The sequence below is a fragment of the Saimiri boliviensis genome, chromosome X (genome assembly GCF_048565385.1).
Source record: "Saimiri boliviensis isolate mSaiBol1 chromosome X, mSaiBol1.pri, whole genome shotgun sequence".
In the NCBI taxonomy this organism is placed as follows: domain Eukaryota; kingdom Metazoa; phylum Chordata; class Mammalia; order Primates; family Cebidae; genus Saimiri; species Saimiri boliviensis.
In genome coordinates, this window is record NC_133470.1 from 17015771 (window position 1) to 17038913 (window position 23143).

A 23143-nucleotide genomic window follows, 5' to 3' on the forward strand; every position below is an offset into this window, starting at 1 on the left:
GGCGGGGTTTCACCATGTTGGCCAGGCTGGTCTTGAACTCCTGACCTCGTGATCCACCCATCTCGGCCTCCCAAAGTGTTGGGATTACAGGCATGAGCCACTGCGCCTGGCCTCTTCTCCAAATTCTTATGTTGAAGTCCCAACACCCAGTATCTGAGAATGTAATAGTATTTGGAGATAAGGTCTTTAAAGAGGTGACTGAATTAAAATGAGGCTGTTAGAGTGGGGCTCTAATGCAATGTGACTGGTATTCTTATATATATATAAAAAAAAGGAATACCAAGGCTGCACATGCACAGAGGACCAACCATGTGAAGAGGCAGCAAGGGGGCAGCCACCTGTAAGCCAAAGAAAGAGGTCTCTAAAGAACCCAACCCTACAAGCACCCTGGTTTTGGACCTCCAGCCTCCAGAACTGAGAAAATAAATTTTGATTAAATCACTCAATGTGTGGTATTTCATAGTATGGAACTACTAAGAAATGTCAACTGGGCAAGAAAAGGCTAACTTCAGGCCTGCATAACCCATTCCCTCTCTACCAAGAATCAATGACCTCAATCAAATTTCCTCTAAAATGTGCTGATATTTATTACCAGAGAGAAAATGGAAAGTCCTTATCTCTAAAATGCTTTTAGCAAGATATACTTGGTCTTTATAGATGGTTTATTGCAAAACTTGGTAATTTGTTAGGGATTTGTGAGGCATGACTGGCTGAAGAATGAGGGCTCATTTAAACTGCATAATGAAGTATAAAAAGGAGATGTTGCAAAATTAAATGACTCCCTTTGTTTGAACAAGGTCTCGACATACAATGCTCAGAAAAACACTTGTCCTTTAAGTTTGAATCCAAAGTGTACTGAGAGAGAAAAAGGGAATTTTTGGAGCCGGACTCTTTTAACATTTCGGACTTCTCTAAAATAATGTTTCATCTGTGTCTGGTGATCATCCCATATCCTTTAATTCATTAAAGTTTGGTATTGGGTAAGATCTATGATTTATGTGTTTGACTCTACAAACCCTTCGAATGAAACAAGATTATGCACTGAAAATTATTTTGCACTTCTTAACGCAAATATTCCTTTTTTAAGTTCTATCAATCTAATTGCATAAATATACTTTGGACAGAATTTTATATTATAAAGGATTATATGATCAAAATAATCTGATAAAAGGGACAAACATGCATTGATTTGAAACTTTATTATATAAATTTTCATTTCTTTTAAAGATTACAAAACCTGTTCTATGACAGGAGTACAAGCAATATTGTTCCAGGATTATTCATGGATACATCTGAAGAGCTTAGATTACACATTAATAGTATGATTTGAAAACTTCCCAGATTAGACTCTTAAGTAAAACAATTTAAAGTATTTAGTGATATTTGATCCTTTACAAGCATTTCATAATTATGGCAGCAATGCCAAGCATCTGATGCGATTTAACCACCAACAAAAGGTACAATACGTAAGAATTCATGATATGGTATCTTGGGCTTCTGGCATGCCTTACTAGCGATAAACTAGTATAAAGGAAGATCATATATAACAGTAGAAAAATATTTGTGATTTTTTTCTTTTTTAAAAACGATTTAAGTAGGCAACCACCCCATTCCCACCCTTGGCCAAAAATGCAAAGTAAGTACATCCCTTAGGTGTATACCTTCCCTTTTGCTTAGGGCAACGGTTAAGATAAACTAATACATGTATACAATTTTAAGAGTTAAAAACTCATCACCCATAATGAATAAAGATGCTAAGGAATGGCAATACCTTGAAACTTTTTTTAAAAATTAAAAAACAAAGCTTTAGATGGTAAACTACACTTATAGAAACACAAACCAAAATCTTTATCTTTATGCCCTTGCTTTGTAGGTAAAAGTTCTATTTTAAGTACTTGTTTGAAAAACTCAGTACACAGTTCATTCAGTACTATAGTGATAATAGGAGTAAAGATGTTCACTTCCATTAAATGATGAACTAATCTACTTAGAGAGGACTATTACAGCGGCTCTCTTCCCATATACGCTTACATATACTCTACTCATGGTATCTGCTCTAAAGAGGTTTTCTTGAGGTTTGTACCTCTGAACTTAAATCTCTAAATTTTCCTTCCCACTCATCTCTAATCAAAATGTAAGATACTTTGCTAGTTGCTCTGAGAGAAGTCACGGACATTTAAACAGCTTATCATGTAGTTCAAGATTATATGGCAAAATAATGAGGAAAGTGCCTTAAGAGGTAGGAAGCAGGCTCTCATCCCAACCCTTGGTATGCCCTGTTATGAACAGTTAAAAAACTAGAATCAAAGTGGTAAATGTGAGGCTGACAGTAATACCAGGCTTAAGAAAACTGACTTAGTTACTAGAATTCTTTGAGAACACTGTCACATTGGAACCAGCTGCAAATCACTTGATCACACAGAATACAGTAGTGTCAAAAACACATAAAGCACACTGTAGATACAAATTCTTCTTGGCCATCCATATTTGGGCATTATCATTCTGGAGATTCTTCATTGGAAAAAGTGGTTAAGTGTGGCTCTGTAGAATACCACAGTCCCAAGAAAGTGAATTTCATTCCTTCATTAATTGGTCTCCACCAATGGTCACTTGGGGAGACCAGCAAAATGTAAGCAACCTGGGGTTGAAAAGAGGACTATTTTCATTAATTGAAATAAAATACTGAGTTAAGTCAATTTATCTGTGAATTAAGTAAGGCTGAAAGTATTTATCCAGTTTAAAGTTAGTCACATGGCATTGGGCCTTTCAGAGGAACAGATCTCTAAAACTAGATTGAAACCTCCTGATTTAAGCACCAAGGTCAGCCATGGAATACACTGTATTTGTTAATCTGAGAAAACAGACCTTTTCTGAACCTTTACATTCCTGAGCTATCTACCCCAATGCCTTCATAAGTCTCAATGCTCAATCAACTGTAAGACAGAATTTTCTTTATATAGTGAAGCAAACAAAGATTTTAGGTTATTTTTAAAGGCCAGGAAGTAGGGAATATTAAAGCCATGTTAAGATGTGTATTGCTGGCCTCCATGGTGATTAAACACAACCGTAGCAAGGCCGGCAAATCTTGAATGCCTTTCTGCTCTCATCCTAGGCTGGGCTTACCCCAGTCCCTTTTCTGCCAATACATTCTGCTCTCTTCAAGCCTTTGCACCCACCTACCCTCTGTTCAAATCTTTCCTGGGCTGAAGGTGCAGGGCACAGCTAACTGGACAGCCCCACCTCCCATGATGTCCCCTGCCCCAAGAGCAGTCACGTCTTTAAAAGAGATGGGAAATGGTTGACCCAAACCCACTTTTTGGAGTGCACTACATGTGAAATGTGGAAACTCTACAGCATACACATCACACCTTCTCTCCAGATAATCATCAGTGACTTTTCATACACACAAGCTTCATAGCATTTCAACTTTGGGCCTTGTCAAAATTATTCTGTTTTTGGACTTTTGGGGTTGCTTGTAATTAATGCATCCATATCAAATCTGTTAAAGTCGGGGGTCTGTTGCATTAGAAAGAAGACACCTCTACAAACCAGAAAAAGCTGAAATGATTTATAAAAAACAAAAATTAAAAAAGGATGAAAAACTTACCTTCATTAACATCATCACTTGAAAGGAAGATACGAACACATGGTAGTGTAATTCATACTTTCCAGTATGTGCTTGACAAGGTTAAATTCAATCTCTCGCTTTGGATATTATTTTGGATTAGAGACTAAGAGGAAGCTTGTGGACTGATACCTTCTGGGAGAAGCACCAGTAACTGGCAGCACTAATTGGTGAAAAGCAGAAGACTTCAGGGGCCTCAATACCACAATTGTAGGGGCCTGAAGAATTGATGTTGAGAAATTAATGGAAAAATTAACCCAGCACAAGCACTATATTTACAGCATATTGTTGGCCAAGTTTTTCGACTGTATGTCAAAAGCAATGGAAGGGAACACCAGAACCATAGATGAAATAAATGTAGGTAGAAGGCCTTCCATTTTGTGAACATATAACTTGCTTTTCTCCAATAAAACTGGCTGCTTGACTAGGCAAAGGTGGCAATTATCTTTGAAAGAAATTTGGCATCATATACCAGTAGAGGACTGCCCAAGGAATATGTAGTTTTTTGAACTCAGCTACTGGTTGGTGATATGATGGAAAGGCAGCATGGTGTTATGAGGGGAAAAAAAACCTAAATGGGGAGAAGTTAAGGATTCTAGACTGTGTCTCAGGTTCTTTACATGCAATATGAGAAAGTTGGACCGAGTAATTCATAAGGATTTATGTGTTTACTTCTAGTTCTAAAAGACTATGATGACAATACACTTAAGCAATTATGGAGTAGCATCAGTGTAAAAAATCTGAAAACACAGCTTTTCTTTCTGCTCAGAATGACATTAACATTTTAAAAGTGACAATAATTTGAGATGACCATAATTTGAAACACTGAATAGAGGAGGGAAAAAAGCTCTTTCCAAGCAATGGAAAGCAGCTTTAAATCGTTAGCATCCATATATTCAAGAACATTAAAATACTTTCTCTAGATATTCTGATATCCCTCTTACACGTTTTTCATTTAGAAATGAAACTTACATTTGATTTCTATGCAATAATCATTTTTGTGTCACTTGGGCAAAAGAAACGTTATAGATTTTCCCTTTCTCTTTAATTGCATAGAGGAGAAATTAAGGAATGACAAGTGGATTTCAGGACATTTAGATAAATCACAGTCTCTTGGCTTTGTACTCTTAGGGGAAAATTTAAAGCTTCTGGCAGGAAAAAAGGTTTCTGATATACATGGCTTAGTACATGACTAAGAAAAATCCATATGGGTACATTCTTGTTTTTCCTTGACACAGAGTTTCACTCTGTCTCCCAGGCTGGAATGTAATGGTGTGATCTTGGCTCACTGGAACTGCCACCTCCCAGGTTCAAGTGATTCTCCTGCCTCAGCCTCCTGAGTAGCTGGGATTATAGGCGTGTGTCACCACGCCTGGCTAATTTTTGTATTTTTTTAGTAGAGATGGGGTTTTGCCATGTTGGCCAGGCTGGTCTCAAACTCCTGACCTCAGGTGATCCACCTGCCTCAGCCTCCCAAAGTGCTGCGATTACAGGTGTGAGCCACTGCGCCCGGCCCATTTGGGTACTTTCTTAATAAGGTAAGTTAAACCACTTTTTCCTTGCTCATATGTCTTTTACATTAAATGCTGATGTATGCTAGGTAGCTTGGCAAAGACCTAGGTAACGATGGCTACTGAAGTTTCTTTCATCAGATAAAATTGTAGAAACTACCAAATTAGATGCAGATAATGAATACTGTGATCTAAGCAGACCCAGTGGCCATTATAAAACCTGATCATTCCTGATGTCAAAGGAAGCAGTATATGGCTATAAATTATCATGAGGAATTCAGAAAACACTCAATGCTGAATGTTCATTTAGCCTGCCCTACCTATAATTTTAGGTTGGTATAGATACTGTTTGATCAATAATGTTTTAATCCCTAAAATAAGAAAGTTTAAATCCAATTTCATATAGAGGCCTTTGGCCTTTATTACATTCAAATGAGTGTTTAATATAGAATATCTATTTAAACATGAAATATCCAATAGGACTTCAATTACCTGTTGCTATATTTTCCTTCACCAATCTCTTTACCATGACTCTTAAAGGGCTTTGATGTATATTGGCAAAATCCCAAATGATATGCCAAATTCTAAGTATGGATGCTATGTAAGATTAAAAGTGCAAGGACTACTTCCTTAATTAAGGGAAAAGGAACTCTAAGGAGTTGCAAAGTATACGGACTAACTTCATAGGTGTATTCTTGAGTTCATGCCACACACGTATGGTAACTTTCTCTACCATAACAGCTCTCTAGGTTAGTCTGACAGAGCACCTGACTTTAAGAAACAAACAAATGAATGAACCAGTGAAACAGACATAGGGAAAGATATGTACATTTTGGAAGTATTACATTCAAAAGTTGTTCCACAATCTGGCCATTTTTAGGGCTGTCCAACAATACTGTTAATCCAGGTGAACTATTTAACCAGATTTAATAGTCAATTGATTAATAATAATAGATTCCAAGTTAAACAAGGCATGTATACATTAAAGAAAGCAGTACAGAAATGTACTGTATATGAACTGTTTACAAAAACATACAAAATGTTGGATGGCACAAGGGATACAGTGCTAATATAAACGGATTGTTTAAGCTAAGTGCTTAACATAAACTGTCCATCCCTATAACTAACAAAGAATATTTAAGGGACATGAAATATTTCCTATAAAAATAATGCTATATGGTGTACTTTATTCAGTGTATTTTTAGGTGGTATTCATATGTTCATTATTTTTCTTGTTGATTCAGTGACTGTATCTTCATCATGTTTCCATTTTCATTTCATCCGAAGCTCCAGGAAAATCTAACTTGCTAACAATCATTTAAAGCGAGAAGAGACGAAAGCAGGAGCAGCAGCAGGAGCAGCAGCATTATGGGTACCAGATGGGACAGTGTGTGCTTGCAGGTGTCTCTCAGATATGTGCTACCTGTCGCCAGAACTTGTGCTATCAGCTTACACCATGGTACCAAATATCTCACTGAGGTCACTTCACAGGGCTGTTGAGGTGATTTTTTTAATACCTCTCCGCTGAGCAAGAGTAGAGCGGCCTACTGGTTCCAAAACTGGTGACTGATTACGGTTCAAAGCAGAGTATGTAGCTGCCATGGCACCCTGAACAAAGGAAATAAAGGTAATAACAAAAATGACAACGGACAGTCACATGTACACAAATACAAAATGAAGAGTTTTTTCCGATAATTTCTTCATACTCAATGTATATAGATTTTAGTTAGTTCATAATGAAAATAACCATACTGCTCCAATCTACTGACTTCACCAAAACTGTAGAGGCCAACGTGGGAGGTTAGAATTAGGTATGAGAGAGAACAAAGGTAGGCTCGTAATAGGCAGTCCTCACTTTTCTCAGGACTGTTCAACATTTTTTCTCTTTGTACTCCTTTAATGCATAAAGTAACTAAAGAGGCAGCAAGACATGCTCTTTAAGTTGGGAAATCCATAAGCTTAATCTGTCTTTATTGATAGTGAATACCTACTTATGTAGACTAAGAGAAATCAGAAATCACTCTTAAACTAGTTTTATTACTAATATATTGACAAGCCTTGAGCTTTTTAAAGTCACCCACTGTAAAAGAATCCCACAACAGAACTGGATGCAGGATGAAAGAGAAAGGTGCTGGGGGGCACAGACAGGCTTCTTGAAGTCTCTCTGGAGACTTCCAGAGGACATGTGGAAAACAGTGACTGTATGAGGCCACTCACCTTTACTAGATGTGGTGCATCCTGTCTGTTTAGTTGGTATTGCGGCAGTTGGTCCCAGTGGACAATCCAAGGATGTCTGAGCACAAGAGCAGCAGTCAGTCTCTGATGAGGGTCTACATGAAGCATCTTTGACACCAAGTCCTGTGATGGGAATAATAATAAAACAAGCTTAAACCTTTTGTTTTGCTTCTTTTTCTTTTCTTTCTTTCATTTTTTTTTTAGACAGAGGCTCACTCTGTTGCCCAGACTGGAGTGCAATGGCATGATCTCAGCTCACTACAACCTCTGCCTCCTGGGTTCAAGCAATTCTCGTGTCTCAGCCTCCCAAGTAACTGGGACTACAGGCACGCGCCACCACACCCGGCTTATTTTTTGAATTTTTAGTAGAGATGGGGTTTCACCATGTTGGCCAGGCTGGTCTCAAACCCTTGACTTCAGGTGATCTGCCCACCTTGGCCTCCCAAAATACTGGGATTACAGGCATGAGTCACCACTCCTACCCAGCCTGTTTTGCTTCTTTTTCTATGGCTCTCGATATGAATGAACATTCTTTCTTAGCTTCTATGACACTTTTTTTACTGGTAACAGCCCCTTTGGTCAACATGGTAATTTTGGGGAAAAAAAATCAGTCTCTGTTTTTTCCCCCTGCTAATAGTAATTTGGTACACTACAAGGAGTCAATTGAGCACATTTTATGTATCTTTAAGTACTCTGGCTGTTTTTTCCTTCAGATTTTCTCAGTTTCTTACATTTTTATATGTTTATTTATTTATTTATTGAAACAGGGTCTTGTTCTGTCGCCCAGGCTGGAGTGTGATCTTGGCTTACTGCAACCTTTGTCTTCTAGGCTGAAGTGATCCTCCCACCTCAGCCTCCTGAGGAGCTGGAGCTACAGATGTACACTAACTTTTGTATTTTAAGTAGAGATGGGGTTTCACCATGTTGCCCAGGCTGGTCTCCAATTCCTGGATGCAAGTGTTACTCCTGCTTCAGCCTCCCAAGGTTCTAACATTACAAGTGCAAACCATCGTCCCTGGCCAGTTTATTTTTCAGTAATATTCAGCTACTTAAGATTTTTTTTGGGTGTGTTTCTGGTAATACTAAAAAAACAACATGAATTTCCAATAATAGGAATTTAATTGGAGGGCTCTAAATGCCCCTGAAAAGATTATAGTATTCCTTTTTTTTTCCTTCCTACTTCAAAAGCAACCCATGGGCATTAGAGAGTAATCAGAAAATACAGGAAAAGTGAAAGCACATGAGGAACACCATAATCCCACTCTTCTAGAGACAAGTCACTGTTAGCACTGCATATCTAACTACATGCCATTCCTATGCACAGAATGTAGATGCATATAATCGCCATATGGTTTTACACTCTTTGAAATAACACAACTGTCATTTATAAAAGCCACCATTTAAAAGATTTTTCATTCAAAATACATTTGGTAAGTATCCATTAAAGGCCAGGCATTCTGCTAGGCACTGGGTAGTTAGCAGTGAACAACACAGAAATCAAGTCTAGGCAACATAGTGAGACCCTGTCTCTACAATTTTATTTTATTATTTTTTTTTGAGTCTCACTCTGTCACCAGGCACCAGGCTGGAGTGCAGCGGCGCGACCTCGGCTCACTGCAACCTCCGCCTCCAGGGTTCAAGCAATTCTCCTGCCTCAGCCTCCTGAGTAGCTGGGACTACAGGAGCATGCCACCACGCCCAGCTAATTTTTTAATATTTTTAGTAGAGACGGGGTTTCACCATGTTGGCCAGGATGTTCTCAATCTCTTGACCTCGTGATCTGCCTGCCTCGGCCTCCCATTGCTGGGATTACAGGCATGAGCCACCACGCCCGACCTACAAATTAATTTTTTAAAGCTGAGTGTGGTGGCATATGCCTGAGGTCCCAGCTATTTGGGAGGCTGAAGTGGGAGGATCATTTGAGCCCAGGAGGTCAAGGCTGCAGTGAGCCATGATTGAGCCACTGTACTCCAGCCTGGGCAATAGAGTGAGACCCTGTCTCAAATAAACAAACAAACAAAAAACAAAAAACAAAATGAGTTATAGCTTCATGAACTTTTCAGTTCAGTGAAGGAGAGACAAAGAATCAATCACAAAGCAAGTAAGTTCTTTGATAGGATGAACAAATACCAGGTGTAGCTAGAGGGACAAAGAGATACCTGATCTGAACTGGGTGAGGTGGCTTAAAAGTGACTCTTTAAGAGGAAGTTAAGACCTGTAGGATAAGCAGGAGCTGGATTAGAGAAACAAAGGGGGAAACACTGCTTCAGGTAGAGTAGATACAATGGAGAGTGAGTTTGGAGGAAAGCCCTCAGGTGAGAGAGATGTCACAGTTAAGGAATTGGCAGGAGTACAATGCGGCTGCAGCATAAATTTACTGTCAAGGAAAATGTGGCAGTGGACAAAGTGCGAGAGGTGAGAAGGGACCAGACCAGGAAAGTCCCTGTAAACCATATTTGCAAATGTGGACTTAATTTGATGGTAATAAAGTATTTAAAGTTAGGGAGTGATGTGGTTAAATAGATCACACTCACTGAGTGTAGAGGAAAATGCACTGGTGAAAGATGACAGCTTCACGGAGGTGTATGAGATGGAGAAAACTGGGCTGGGCATGGTGGCTCATGCCTGTAATCCCAGCACATCGGGAGGCCAAAGTGGGAGCATCACTTGAGTCCAGGAGTTGGAGACCAGCCTGGGCAACACAGTGGGAACACCCATCTACAAAAAATTTAAAAATTAGCTGGGCATGGTAGTGCATGCCCATAGTTCCAGCTGTTCAGGAAGCTGAGGCAGGAGGATGGCTTGAGTCCAGGAGTTCGAGGTTGCAGTGAGCTGTGACTGCACCACTGCACTCCAGCCTGGGCAACAGAGTGAGACTCTGTCTCAAAAAAGAAAAAAAAAAAAGGAGAAAAATGGATGGAACTGAGGTATTTAGGATAAAGAACTGACAGAATCTGGTAGTTGACCAGATCTTTGGAACTGGGGTGATGTTGTCCCAGGTACTCCTCTGCTATGAGACATTTATGGTTTCTTACTTTTAGTTATTAACAGCTAAGAACAGGGATAAGCAATTGAACACAGTTGGAAGTAAAAAGCAAAAAAAAAAAAAAAAAAAAAAAAGGAACCTCCCTTTTGCAATTCTGAAAGTAGGCAAAAATGCTTAAAATTGCATGAAATGTTGCAAAATTGTCCAGGTACAACAAAACTCAATTATAATTTTAATCATATTTGTACGCTAATGAACTTTTGGCAAACTCACTTCAAACTACTACTTTTCCTGCCACCCCTTTAATGGCTATTCCTCTTAAGCTTTCTCTTTAAGTAGTGCTCTCTGGAATTCCTTCCTTGGCTCTCTTACCACTCTGCTCAGATAATCTCATTCATATTCATGGCTTTAGCTACTATCAATGATGACAACTCTTAAGTGTCACCCCAGATTTCTCTTTTAAGACATGTAACTATATAGACAGTTGCCTGATGGACATACATCTCTTAATTTATAATGTCAAATCTGCAACCACCACTCCTCTCAATACTACTTCTTTTGTATTACACAAATCAGTGAAGGATACCACCCCTCATCCACCTGCCCAAGGTAGAAATGGGGACTACATACATTATACCTGCTTCTCTCTCATTTCTTATGTATAATAAACCATCAAGTCTATTTTGCCTCCCCAATTTCTCTTCCATTTGACTCAACTTCCATCACAACTGCTCTAGTGTAGGTCCTCATCATTCATGACCTGAAATATTGCAATACCTTACAAGTACTGTTCTTAATATTAGGTCAGTGAGGCCTGAATGAAACATAAGTAAAAGTGTTAGCACAGTCCTTGGCACATTAATGCTCAGTAAATCCCAGCTGTGGTCTTCTCGTTCTCAAAGCCACATATGACCCACATGACTGACAACATTCACATGTGTAACTTGCTCTTGAGGGGATACACCCAGATTGCTAGAGCCTTCCCTTCTATCTTGTGGCTAATCATGGAATTACATCATGCTTGTAATCACAAGTCTTAATGGTACATATTAGTAACAGTTACTAGTAGTAACATGGAGTCTATAAGATAGGCTGTGAGCTCGATGTAATTATTTGTGCTCCATGTCTCCATTCTCACCTGCCCTTTCTCTCTCACCAAAAAAGCATACCAGCAAGCAAGTGAATGAATAAAATCATAGTGATAACTTCAACTTGCTTTAACTTATTAAAAATCAATTAATGTGTAAGCTCTGATATTTTATTATTGGTAACATTACTTAATATACCTCCCAACCTATCATGACAAAGTTTGTGGTAGACTCCATAGCTAAGAATTACTTACTGCTCCACAGAATGCACTTTAAAAAGGAAAATCTGGGCTGGGTGCGGTGGCTTACACCTGTAATCCCAGCACTTTGGGAGGCTGAGGTGGGCATATCACAAGGTCAGGTGTTCGAGACCAGCCTGACCAACATGGTGAAACCCCGTCTCTACTAAAAATATAAAAGATAGCCAAGTGTGGTGGCGTGCATCTGTAATTCCAGCTACTCAGGAGGCTGAGGCAGGAAAATCACTTGAACCTGAGAGGCAGAGGTTGCAGTGAGCTGAGATCATGCCACTGCATTCCAGCCTGGGCAACAGAACGAGATTCTGTCTCAAAAAAAGGAAAATCTGCTAGGCGTGGTGGCTCATGCCTGTAATCCCAGCACTTTGGAAGGCTGAGGCAGGTGGATCACAAGGTCAAGAGATCCAGACCATCCTGGCTAACATGGTGAAACCCCGTCACTGCTAAAAATACAAAAATTAGCCGGGCATGGTGGTGTGTGCCTGCAGTCCCAGCTACTTTGGAGGCTGAGGCACGAGAATCACTTGAACACAGGAGGCAGAGGTTGTGGTGAGCTGAGACTGTGCCACTGCACTCCAGCCTGGCGACAGAGCGAGACTCCATCTCAAAAAAAAAAAAAAAAAAAGGGAAAATCTGATCACTGCACTGCTTAACATGTTTTAACAGCTCCATAATACCCAGAGTTAGGCCCATAATCCTGTGCACAAGGCACAAAGCGTTTCAAAATCTGGGTTCATCAGTGCACTAGTCACATGGAATGACCAGCCTGGAGGCATTCTGCTATTCTCAATGTTACCATCACCACCTATCTGCACGTGCTGATTCCTCGGCTTGGGACTCATCTTTCTGGTCCCCAAATCTGGCTGGCAAACTCCTTCACTGCTTCTGGAAAGCTTTCCTTAAAATCCTTCTGACTAAGCATCATGCATCTGTGAACTTTTTTAGCACCGAAATTATATCACTGTTACAGCACATGTGACACTGTACTGTATATTTCTGGCTGTCTCCCAACTAGACTGTGGGCAACCTGAGACAGGGAATTCTATCTTCGTCACATCTTTGATCTCTAAGGCCTTCATTTATTAAGCACATCAATAAATGAAGGACTCAAAAAGGGAACTACAAAGGAAACAGGTACCCAGAGAAAGAAATTATCTTGTTTAAGACATTTTATTGTTAGAAAAAGGTGAAGGCTAACATTTCTATCTGTCTGTCTGTCTATCTATCTATCTATCTGTCTGCCTGTCTGTTGTAGGGTGCCAGCTCCCACACACCGTCTGTCCGTCTGTCCATCCATCCATCCGAAACAGAGTCTTTCTCTGTTGCCCAGGCTGGAGTGCAGTGGCATGCTCTTGGCTCACTGCAACCTCCACCTCCCTGATTCAAGCAATTTTCCTGCCTCAGCCTCCCGAGTAGCTGGGACTACAGGCACCTGCTACCATGCCCTGCTAATTTTTTGTATTTTCAGTAGAGACGGGGCTTCACCATGTTGGCCAGGCTAGTTTTGAACTCCTGACCTCAAGTGATATGCCCGCCTCGGCCTCCCAAAGTGCTAGGATTATAGGTGTGAGCCACTGCCAACATTTCATTTTAAATGCAGTTATAAAACCAAATATTGTCCGGGCGCGTCGGCTCACGCCTGTAATCCCAGCACTTTGGGAGGCCGAGGCGGGTGGATCACAGGGTCAAGAGACAGAGACCATCCTGGTCAACACGGTGAAAACCCGTCTCTACTAAAAATACAAAAAATTAGCTGGGCATGGTGGTGTGTGCCTGTAATCCCAGTTACTCAGGAGGCTGAGGTTGCAGTGAGCCGAGACCGCGCCACTGCACTCCAGCCTGGGTAACAAGAGCAAAACTCCGTCTCAAAAACAAAAGCAAAAACAAAAACAAAAACACCAAATATTATCTATACAGACATTAAACTATTTAACTGAGGCTTCAGGCCCTATGCCAATAGAATCGATATATATATTTGATGTGTTTTATTTAGTTACACAATCATCTCAACTCAAGCTTTCACCCCTAAGAAAAAAGAATATGCACTTTTACCAATATGTATCCTCTTTATCTACTCTGTTTTTCTTATTTTTGAGTAAAAACTTAATTCTTTTTTCTTTTAAAGAATTCTCTATGAAAAAAGTAAAAATAGAGCAGAGTTGGAAAGCAAGTCAGTGCTATTCAGAGGATGGCAGATCTTCCAGTGAGAAAGGCTCTTCAAATGATTTCATGCAGATACTACAAAACTACACCTCTGTTTATTGTGAAAAAAACTGAAACCCCTTTCTTCATAATCTAAATTAAAAATAGAACATGGTGTAATTATTCTAGGGAATGAGGGCTGTGGAGTCGTATTTCGTTTGAAGCATCCACATAGTTACCTGGTATATAACATGGACAAGTTCAAACTAACATTCTGGGCTCTGGTTTCTTTCTGTGAAATGGGGATACTACCACCTATTTCACAGGGTGTTATAAGGATTACATGACATAATTTTGGTACAAAGTGGCATGTGAAGAGGCACACAATAGACAGACAAATCATGAAGACTACCACTGTTATAATTTATCACGTTCTTCAGTGAGAAACAGTTTTGTTTTGTTTTTTTTTTTTTGAGACGGAGTTTTGCTCTTGTTGCTCAGGCTGGAGTGCAATGGCATGATCTCAGCTCACTGCAACTTTTGCCTCCTGGGTTCAAGCGATTCTCCTGCCTCAGCCTTCCAAGTAGCTGGGACGACAGGTGTCTGCCACCATGCTCAGCTAATTTTTGTATTTTTAGTAGAGACAGGGTTTCACTATGTTGGCCAGGATGGTCTCAATCTCTTGACCTCGTGATCCACCTGCCTCGGCCTCCCACCACGCTTGGCCTGAGAAACAGTTTTAGAAGTACAAATAATAAGGCCAAACCAAAGTCAGCTGGGAAAGAAACAAAATAATGGGTCAATTTTTGAGTTCAAATTATTTGGTAACATTACTTTAACATACTAACTTATAAACAAAAGTTTCTAACTGGTAGTATTTTTTCTCACTATGGATCATAAAAAATCATTTTCTCAAAAGCTTATAAGAAGAAGCCATACTTACCTTTGCTGTGTCTGAAACAGAATTCCAGTAACCACCACTGAGTGAGAATTTTCCGCTACCTATTCGTGCCAATATTTCCTCTGGTGTATCATCAGGACCATTGGCAAATGGAGTGTAACTAATTTATAATAAAATTAAAATATTAATGAATACAATTTTTTATTTGGTTGGTAATCTCAAAACTACTTTAATTCAGTTAATGTAATATTTTATTAAAATATACCAAAGTGAAAAAAATCAATAAAATAAAGCTCCATAAAGTACCAGGTCAAGGTATAGGTTATAAAACACTAATTAGACTTAATATACTTTAAGACACGGCACATTATAGAATAAAATATTAAGAAATAGTGTATGTTTCTGACATGACAAGAATACAAAAAAGTATGGAAAAAATCAATTTAGGACCTTAAGACATTAATAAATAGTACATTATAAAAATCAGTAATGATGTAGCCATAAATGTGGACTTGTTACAGAATTGTATATATTAGATAACATGAGAAAACGTGTAAAGATATGACATCTGGATTAAAAAAAAAAAAACTACATAGGCCAGGCACAGTGGCTCATGCCTATAATCCCAGCACTTTGGGAGGCCAAAGCTGGAGGATCACTTGAGCCCAGGAGTTTGAAACCAGCCTGGGTAGCACAGCCAGGAGCCTGTTTCTACAAAAAAATAAATAAATCAGGCAGGTGTTACGGCACACCCCTGTAGTCCTAGCTACTCTTATTTGGGAGGCTGAGGTCAGAGGATTGCTTGAACCCAGAAGTTTGGGGCTACAGTGAACTATGACCGTGTCACTGTACTCCAGCCTGGGCAACAGAGTGAGACCTTGTCTCTAAAGAAAAAAGCAAGCAAACAAAAAATGCTCCCAAACAAAACAAAAACCTAGATAACTTAAGCAAAATATTGATGAACAAATGCTTAGGTGCTTAGAACATATGGTATATACATATATACTCACCCAGTAAGCATTGTATACAGTAGGACACCAAGACTCCATATATCACAAGCAGCATCATAGCCTTGTCGTTTTAAAACCTAGAAAAAGTAAAATCTCAGTATTACTATACCACCATTTTGTATATATATTTGGACAGGCTATGAACTGAATTATATCTCCCAAATTGACACCTATAAGGAAATTTCAACAGAACATGGTTACCAAATAAGGCAATACATTAATCCTATTCTAGAACATTCTACGACTAATAATTGATATATAAATTTAATTTTGGTATTGAAATTAATATTTATTGAGTGTTGTAGACACACAGGAATATAAAACAAACTGAAGATATCTTTCTTATTTTAATGAATTTGTATTTTGTTTGGGGCTACAGAAATATTTACAAAAAAATGCTTTTAAGAGCGCACACACACACACACACACACACACACAAAAGAATACACATAACCTAGTACAAAAATCACCAACTTTTATCAGGTAGGAACTATGACAAATACAAAAAACCCCGATTTCCTTAAAAAAAAAAAAAAAAGAGTTTGATGGGAAATAAACATAAAAATAGTTAACAACTCAATTTGGTAAATATTATAATAAAATCAAGTCTGGGTAGGGTATGGTGGCTCACACCTGGTATCCAGCACTTTGGGAGGCCAAGGTGGAAGGATAACTTGAAGCCAGAAGTTTGAGGCCAACCTGGGCAACATGGTAAGAACTCTATTATTATTATTATTATTATTGTCTTGGCTCACTGCAGCCTCTGCCACCCGGATTCAAGCGATTCTCATGCCTCAGCCTCCCAAGCAGCTGGGATTACAGGCATGTGCCACCATGCTTGGCTTATTTTTGTATTTTTAGTAGCGACAGGGTTTCACCATGTTGCCCAGGTTGGTCTTGAACCCCTGAGTTCAAGAGATCCACCCACCGCCGGGCGCGGTGGCTCAAGCCTGTAATCCCAGCACTTTGGGAGGCCGAGGCGGGTGGATCACGAGGTCGACAGATCGAGACCATCCTGGTCAACATGGTGAAACCCCGTCTCTACTAAAAATACAAAAAATTAGCTGGGCATGGTGGCGCGTGCCTGTAATCCCAGCTACTCAAAGAGGCTGAGGCAGAAGAATTGCCTGAACCCAGGAGGTGGAGGTTGCGGTGAGCCGAGATCGTGCCATTGCACTCCAGCCTGGGTATCAAGAGCAAAACTCCGTCTCAAAAAAAAAAAAAAAAAAAAAAAAAGAGATCCACCCACCTTGGCCTCCCAAAGTGCTGGGATTACAGGTATGAACCATGGCACCTGGCCAAGACCTCACCTTAAAAAATAAAAATAAAATGATATTTCCTAGGTTTTATTCTAGGAGTTTTTATGGTGTTAGGTCTTATGTTTAAATCTTTAATCCATCTAGAGTTAATTTTTGCATAAGGTGTAAGGAAGGGATCCAGTTTCAACTTTCTGCAAAGTGGGTGTTGAACAATGAAAACACACGGACACGAGGAGGGGAACATCATACACCGGAGCCTGGGGAGTGGCGACTAGGGGAGGAATAGTAAGGAGTGGGGGGATTGGGGAGGAATAGCATTAGGAGAAATACCTACTGTAGATGATGGGGCAATGGATGCAGCAAACCACCACCATGGCACATGTATACCTACGCAACAAACCTGCACAATCTTCACATGTACCCCAGAACTTAAAGTATAATCAATAAATTAAAAAATAAAAAATAAAATTAAAAAGCAGCTAGGCACAGTGGTGTTCCCCTGACCCAGCTACCTGAGAGGCTGAGACAGGAAGACTGCTTGAACTGAGGAGTTCAAGGCTGCAGTGAGCTATGATTGCACCACTGCCTTCTGGCCTAGGCAACAGACTGAGACCTTGCCCCTAAACAAACAAACAAAAACCCCAAATCATGTCTTAAATGTTATAGGTATGAAAATGAGGAAGCAATTTATTCTTGACATGGGGAGAGAAAGAAGGCTAGAGGGCGCCTGCTTATATTGGACCTATATGGAAGAAAGCAGAGCAGGCTCAGAGATAGGCCAGAAGTTCAGTGTGTCTAGAACTTTGGGTAGGGAATACCAGAGAGACTGAAGGGCTTTTTTGTTTTTTAAAAGAGGACTTCTTGCTTTGTCACCCAAGCTGGAGTTCAGTAGTGTGATCTTGGGTCACTGCAACCTCAAACTCCTTGGGTCAAGTGATCCTCCTACCTCAGCCTCCTGGGTAGTTGAGACTATAGGCACGCCACCATGCCCAGCTAATTTTTAAATTTTTTTGTAGAGATGGGGTCTCACTATGTTGTCCAGGCTGATCTCAAACTCCTGGCCTCAAACAGTCCTCCTGCGTCAGCCTCTCAAAGTGCTAGGATAACAGGCATGAGCCACTGTGCCCAGCCTCAAGGGCTTTTAGAATACCTTCTTAGGAAACTGAGATTCTTCTGTAGGCTATTTATTAGATGTCACTGAAACATTAAACAGGGAAATGAAAGGCTGGCATTTTATCCTAATTATCTGTTCAGCAAGTCCTCAGTTAAATGATTATTAATAATTCTGTATGAAACATAGGGAATGAGTTTTAAAACATACTAAAACACTGCAAGCAAACTCTCTCACAATTACCTCTGGTGCAACAAAATTTGCAGTATAACAAGGAGTCATGAGAAGACCATTTTCCGCTCTCAGCTGTTTTGCAAAGCCAAAATCACAAATTCGAATAGATTCCGGATTACCAGATTCATCCACATAAAGAATGTTGCTAGGTTTCAAGTCTCTATGAACCACCTAATTGAAATACAAATTAAAGAGTTATGTTAACAATATATTTCCATTACTGAAAGTTCTTTATTCACAAACTGTCAAGCAATGCACTTAACAAGATGATGAGCGCTGACCTTTACAGTAGCCCAACATTATAAAATGCTGATAATATAAAGCATAACTCTCTAACATAGACCTGGGACAAGGAGGAGGAGAAAGAAAGAATAGTATTTACCTCCTTCCTCTTTGTCCAATTGAGTAACTGGGTTCAGGAAAAATGCAAACAGCAATAATGCACCTCTGGATTGATCACTCATTTAATACTGAGTATCTATCATGTACCAGGGTATTATAAAAGCTGCTGCAGCCGGGCGCGGTGGCTCACGCCTGTAATCCCAGCACTTTGGGAGGCTGAGGCGGGTGGATCACAAGGTCAAGAGATCGAGACCATCCTGGTCAACATGGTGAAACCCCATCTCTACTAAAAACACAAAAAAATTAGCTGGGCATGGTGGCACGTGCCTGTAATCCCAGCTACTCAGGAGTCTGAGGCAGGAGAATTGCCTGAACCCAGGAGGCGGAGGTTGCGGTGAGCTGAGATCGCGCCATTGTACTCCAGCCTGGGTAACAAGAGCGAAACTCTGTCTCAAAAAAGCTGCTGCAGCTACTGTGGTAAACAAGACCCAAAAGATCTTGGCCTTTCCATGCTAGGAGCTTACACAGTTCTGGGGGAAGCAAAGAATAGACAGGTTGAGAGATGGGGCGTAACTAGGGAGGTCACTTTAAATAGGGTATCATGGAGGGTCTCTAGATGAGGTAGCATCTAATCCAGTATCTGAAGAAAAGAATGAATGAGCCATAAGAACAGTGGGTGAGAGTCATTCTAACTAGAAGCAACAGCATGTACAAGGCACACACACAACAAATACATTCTGATAGACTAAATGGTACAGAGAGAGCATTGAGGAATAAAAAGGAAAAAACCAAAACAAATCTGGACTTTATTTTTGGTATTGGTTATTTGTTATACAAGATGTTAAATATGCAGAAAGAAACCTTTTCTTTTTTTTTTTTTTTTTTTTTTTTTGAGATGGAGTTTCGCTCTTGTTACCCAGGCTGGAGTGCAATGGCACGATCTCGGCTCACCGCAACCTCCGCCTCCTGGGTTCAGGCAATTCTCCTGCCTCAGCCTCCTGAGTAGCTGGGATTACAGGCACGTGCCACCATGCCCAGCTAATTTTTTTGTATCTTTAGCAGAGACGGGGTTTCACCATGTTGACCAGGATGGTCTCGATCTCTTGACCTTGTGATCCACCCGCCTCAGCCTCCCAAAGTGCTGGGATTACAGGCTTGAGCCACCGCGCCCGGCAGAAAGAAACCTTTTCTTTAGAGTTCAATATTATTTTCCTCCTTTAATGATCTACCTGAGTATAGTAGCCCTCCCTTATCTGTGGGGTATATGTTCCAAGACCCCCAGTGGATTCCTAAAGTTGAGGATAATACCAAACTATATATTTTTTCCTAGATATACATAACTATAATATAGTTTAATTTATAAATTAGGCACAGTAAGAGATTAACAATAATGACTAATAAGGTAGTGCAATTGTAACAATATACTGTAATAAAAGTTATGTGAATGTGGTCTCTTAAAATAATGTAATATTTTTGGACCATGGTTGACTGTGGGTAACTGAAAACACAGAAAGCAAAACTGCAGATTAGTAGGGGACTACTCTACTTCTTTTATCATAAGCGTCTCTGACATTCCTTTTTAGACTTAAGTGTGCCTTCCATCATCAAATTCTGAGTCTATGTTCTAATCAATTATATTAGATTCAGTTCCTCACATCCAGGACATCACTTTCCCAGACTACTTTAATAATGAATTACTGATGAGGCACTGGGAAAAGAACACAGAAGACTGATGACTGCAAGGTCATAAGTTTCTCAGTGAATACTGAGTTCTACTAATTTCAAGGTATAATACAAGGCAAATCTTGGTAAGTTAGAAGTCAGGAAGTGCTAGAATTAACACATTCTACTTTTGTTGGCTTTTGAGGCAAAGACAAAACAAGAAGAATGTATTGAAACTGAACTCCTTACGAAGTAAACTTTTATATATGCATGTATCAAAACATCATGTTGTATACCATGAATATATATAATTTGTCAACTAAAAACTTTTAAAAAAATGTTTATTTTCCCCTTAGTTTCCATTCCTCTTCACTCCTCTGTTATTCTCCTTTCTTCTCTCCCTCTCCTCATTTTCTCCTTTCCTCCCAGATTTTTTTTTTTTTTTTGAGACGGAGTCTCATTCTGTCGCTCAGGCTGGAGTGCAGTGGCGCAATCTCAGATTACTGCAATCTCTGCCTCCCTGGTTCAAGCAATTCTCCTGCCTCAGCATCCTGAGTAGCTGGGATTACAGGCATGCACCATGGCGCCCAGCTAATTTTTGTATTTTTAGTAGAGACAGGGTTTCACCATCTTGGCCAGGCTGGTCTTGAACTCTTGACCTTATGATCCATCTGCCTTGGCCTCCCAAAGTACTGGGACTACAGTGAACCACTATGTCCAGCTGCCTTCTTTTAAAAATATGATTTTCTCAAACCCTTGATCTCAAGGGATCTGCCAGCCTCAGCCTCCCAAAGTGTTGGGATTACAGGAATGAGCCATTGTGCCCAGCCAAGAAATACGATTTCTCTTTTTGCTGTTTACTAAAAATCTGTGTACAAGAGAATGAAGAGCATATCCATCAGCCAGAAGCATGTGACTACTTGACCTCATTGTTTTAAGGATTTCCTTTTATACATGAATACAAACCAGGATTCCTTGTTTCTGCTTCTAACCTGAAGTTGGCCTGGTTTTCATGAGTACAGAGTGACCTAGCAGACACAATGCTGTTTTCCAGGTCGGAAGAGATCACTTACCTTTTCTTGGAAGCACAGGAGTTTAACATAAACAAGCTAGGATATCAAAGAACACTTCAATCTCAATGAGAAAAGTTTACATAGAGGAAGACCAGTAGGATAATTCAGCTAATAGCAGCTTTTTTCCATTACATGCATAAAGCAACTTCTATCTTCGTAATTTTAGCTCAAACATAAAGAAAAAAAGTGTGTATGTGTGTGTGTGTGCGCATGTGTACATGTGTGTATAGAGTTTTAAAAAGACTTACCCCTTGTGCGTGAAGATATTCAACGGTTTTGGTTATAGTGAACAGGACAGCACTGGCCTCTCGTTCAGAGAAAAATTTTTGTCTGAGAATTTTATCCAGCAGTTCACCTCCTTTCATAAGTTCTGTTACTACATACACATATTTTCCATCATCATATACCTATAAAATTTAACATCAAAATGTAAATATTACTTGAAGCTTTGTATGTGTCTAAAACAAAATTTAAAATATAAAAGAGAAACACATTTTATATTCAAGAAAAATTTTATTTATTTATTTATTTATTTAGAGATGGAGTCTTGCCCTGTCGCCCGCGAGTGCACTGGCACAATCTTGGCTCACTGCAATATCTACTTCCTGGGTTCAGTGATCCTCCCACTTTGGCCTCCCAAGTAGCTGGGACTACAGGCACATGGCACCATAACCGGCTAATTTTTGCATTTTTTGTAGAGATGAGGTTTTGCCGTGTCTTCATGAGCAATGATAATCTGAGGAAATTTGAGTTTTGACAACAACCAGATATGGGCTTTGGGCCTATTGTGAACATCATTAGCAACAGAAGACTTAACACTACCTGGGGAGTTCACACTCTTTGCCAACACTTTGTTATAATAAAAGTCAAGAGGGACATAGGCAGCAGGGTATCATAACAGTCCAGGGAAAGATACTTTACTTGTCCTTGGGGTGGCAATGGGCAGGGCATGCTTCCTGGAAGAAGCAGTGCCTTAGCAAAATCTTTATGTGTGGTAGTTAGCCAGGCAAAGAAAATAAGTGGTGTTAGCAACTAAGGGAACTATAAATTTAGAGCAGCATGGTAAAAATGAGGCATGTGCAAGAAGTTTACATAATAGAACACAGAGCATAAGGTGGATGAAAAAGTGTGTGTGAGAAGTCTGAAAACTACAGAGGAAGGCAGAGTCTTAAGGGGCTGGAGATTATAGACTATAGGCAGGGAAGTTAAATGGGTAGTTATGAGTGTTAATCGCTTTCTAGTAATGTGGAAGATACCTTAGGGGAAGCTGGAGAATGAGACTAGTCAATATTGAATATTAACTAACAGTAATATTAACACTGAACATTTAGGTAAATGTTCAAGTAAATGCAGATATTAAAAGCAATAATATCGTAAGTACTTTTCTTCTTAAAGCAAAAGTACAAAAAATAACTGTATAAACATATCTTTCTTGATAAATGAAATTATGCCATATACACATATACATTGTTTTCAAATCTACTTTTTAAACTTACCATGCTGAGGTTCTTTTTTTTTTTTAACACAGGGTCTTGCTCTGCCACACAGGCTGGAGTGCAGTGGTACAATCACTGCTCACTGCGGTCTTGACCTGCCAGGTTGAAGTGATCCTCCCACCTCAGCCTCCAGAGTAGCTGTGACCATAGGTGTGAGCCACCATGCCTGGCTAATTTTTAAATATTCTGTAGAGACAGGGTCTCCCTATGT

At 39.7% G+C, this 23143-nt stretch overlaps 1 protein-coding gene across 13 annotated transcripts in view; it reads right to left on the reverse strand.

Moving 5' to 3' along the window:
- Positions 1-1184: 1184 nt before the first annotated feature.
- RPS6KA3 (ribosomal protein S6 kinase A3) overlaps positions 1185-23143 on the reverse strand; it is a 173052-nt gene continuing 151093 nt past the window's right edge. For all 13 annotated transcript variants that reach the window (XM_010334871.3, XM_010334874.3, XM_039475434.2 and 10 more), the window contains 6 exons: positions 21685-21843; positions 18369-18530; positions 15756-15832; positions 14788-14905; positions 7354-7494; positions 1185-6744 (listed from right to left, as the gene is read on the reverse strand). In XM_010334871.3, coding sequence (XP_010333173.1) covers positions 6622-6744; positions 7354-7494; positions 14788-14905; positions 15756-15832; positions 18369-18530; positions 21685-21843 — 780 coding nt within the window. In that variant the 3' untranslated portion in view covers positions 1185-6621. The remainder of the gene's footprint in view (positions 6745-7353; positions 7495-14787; positions 14906-15755; positions 15833-18368; positions 18531-21684; positions 21844-23143) is intronic.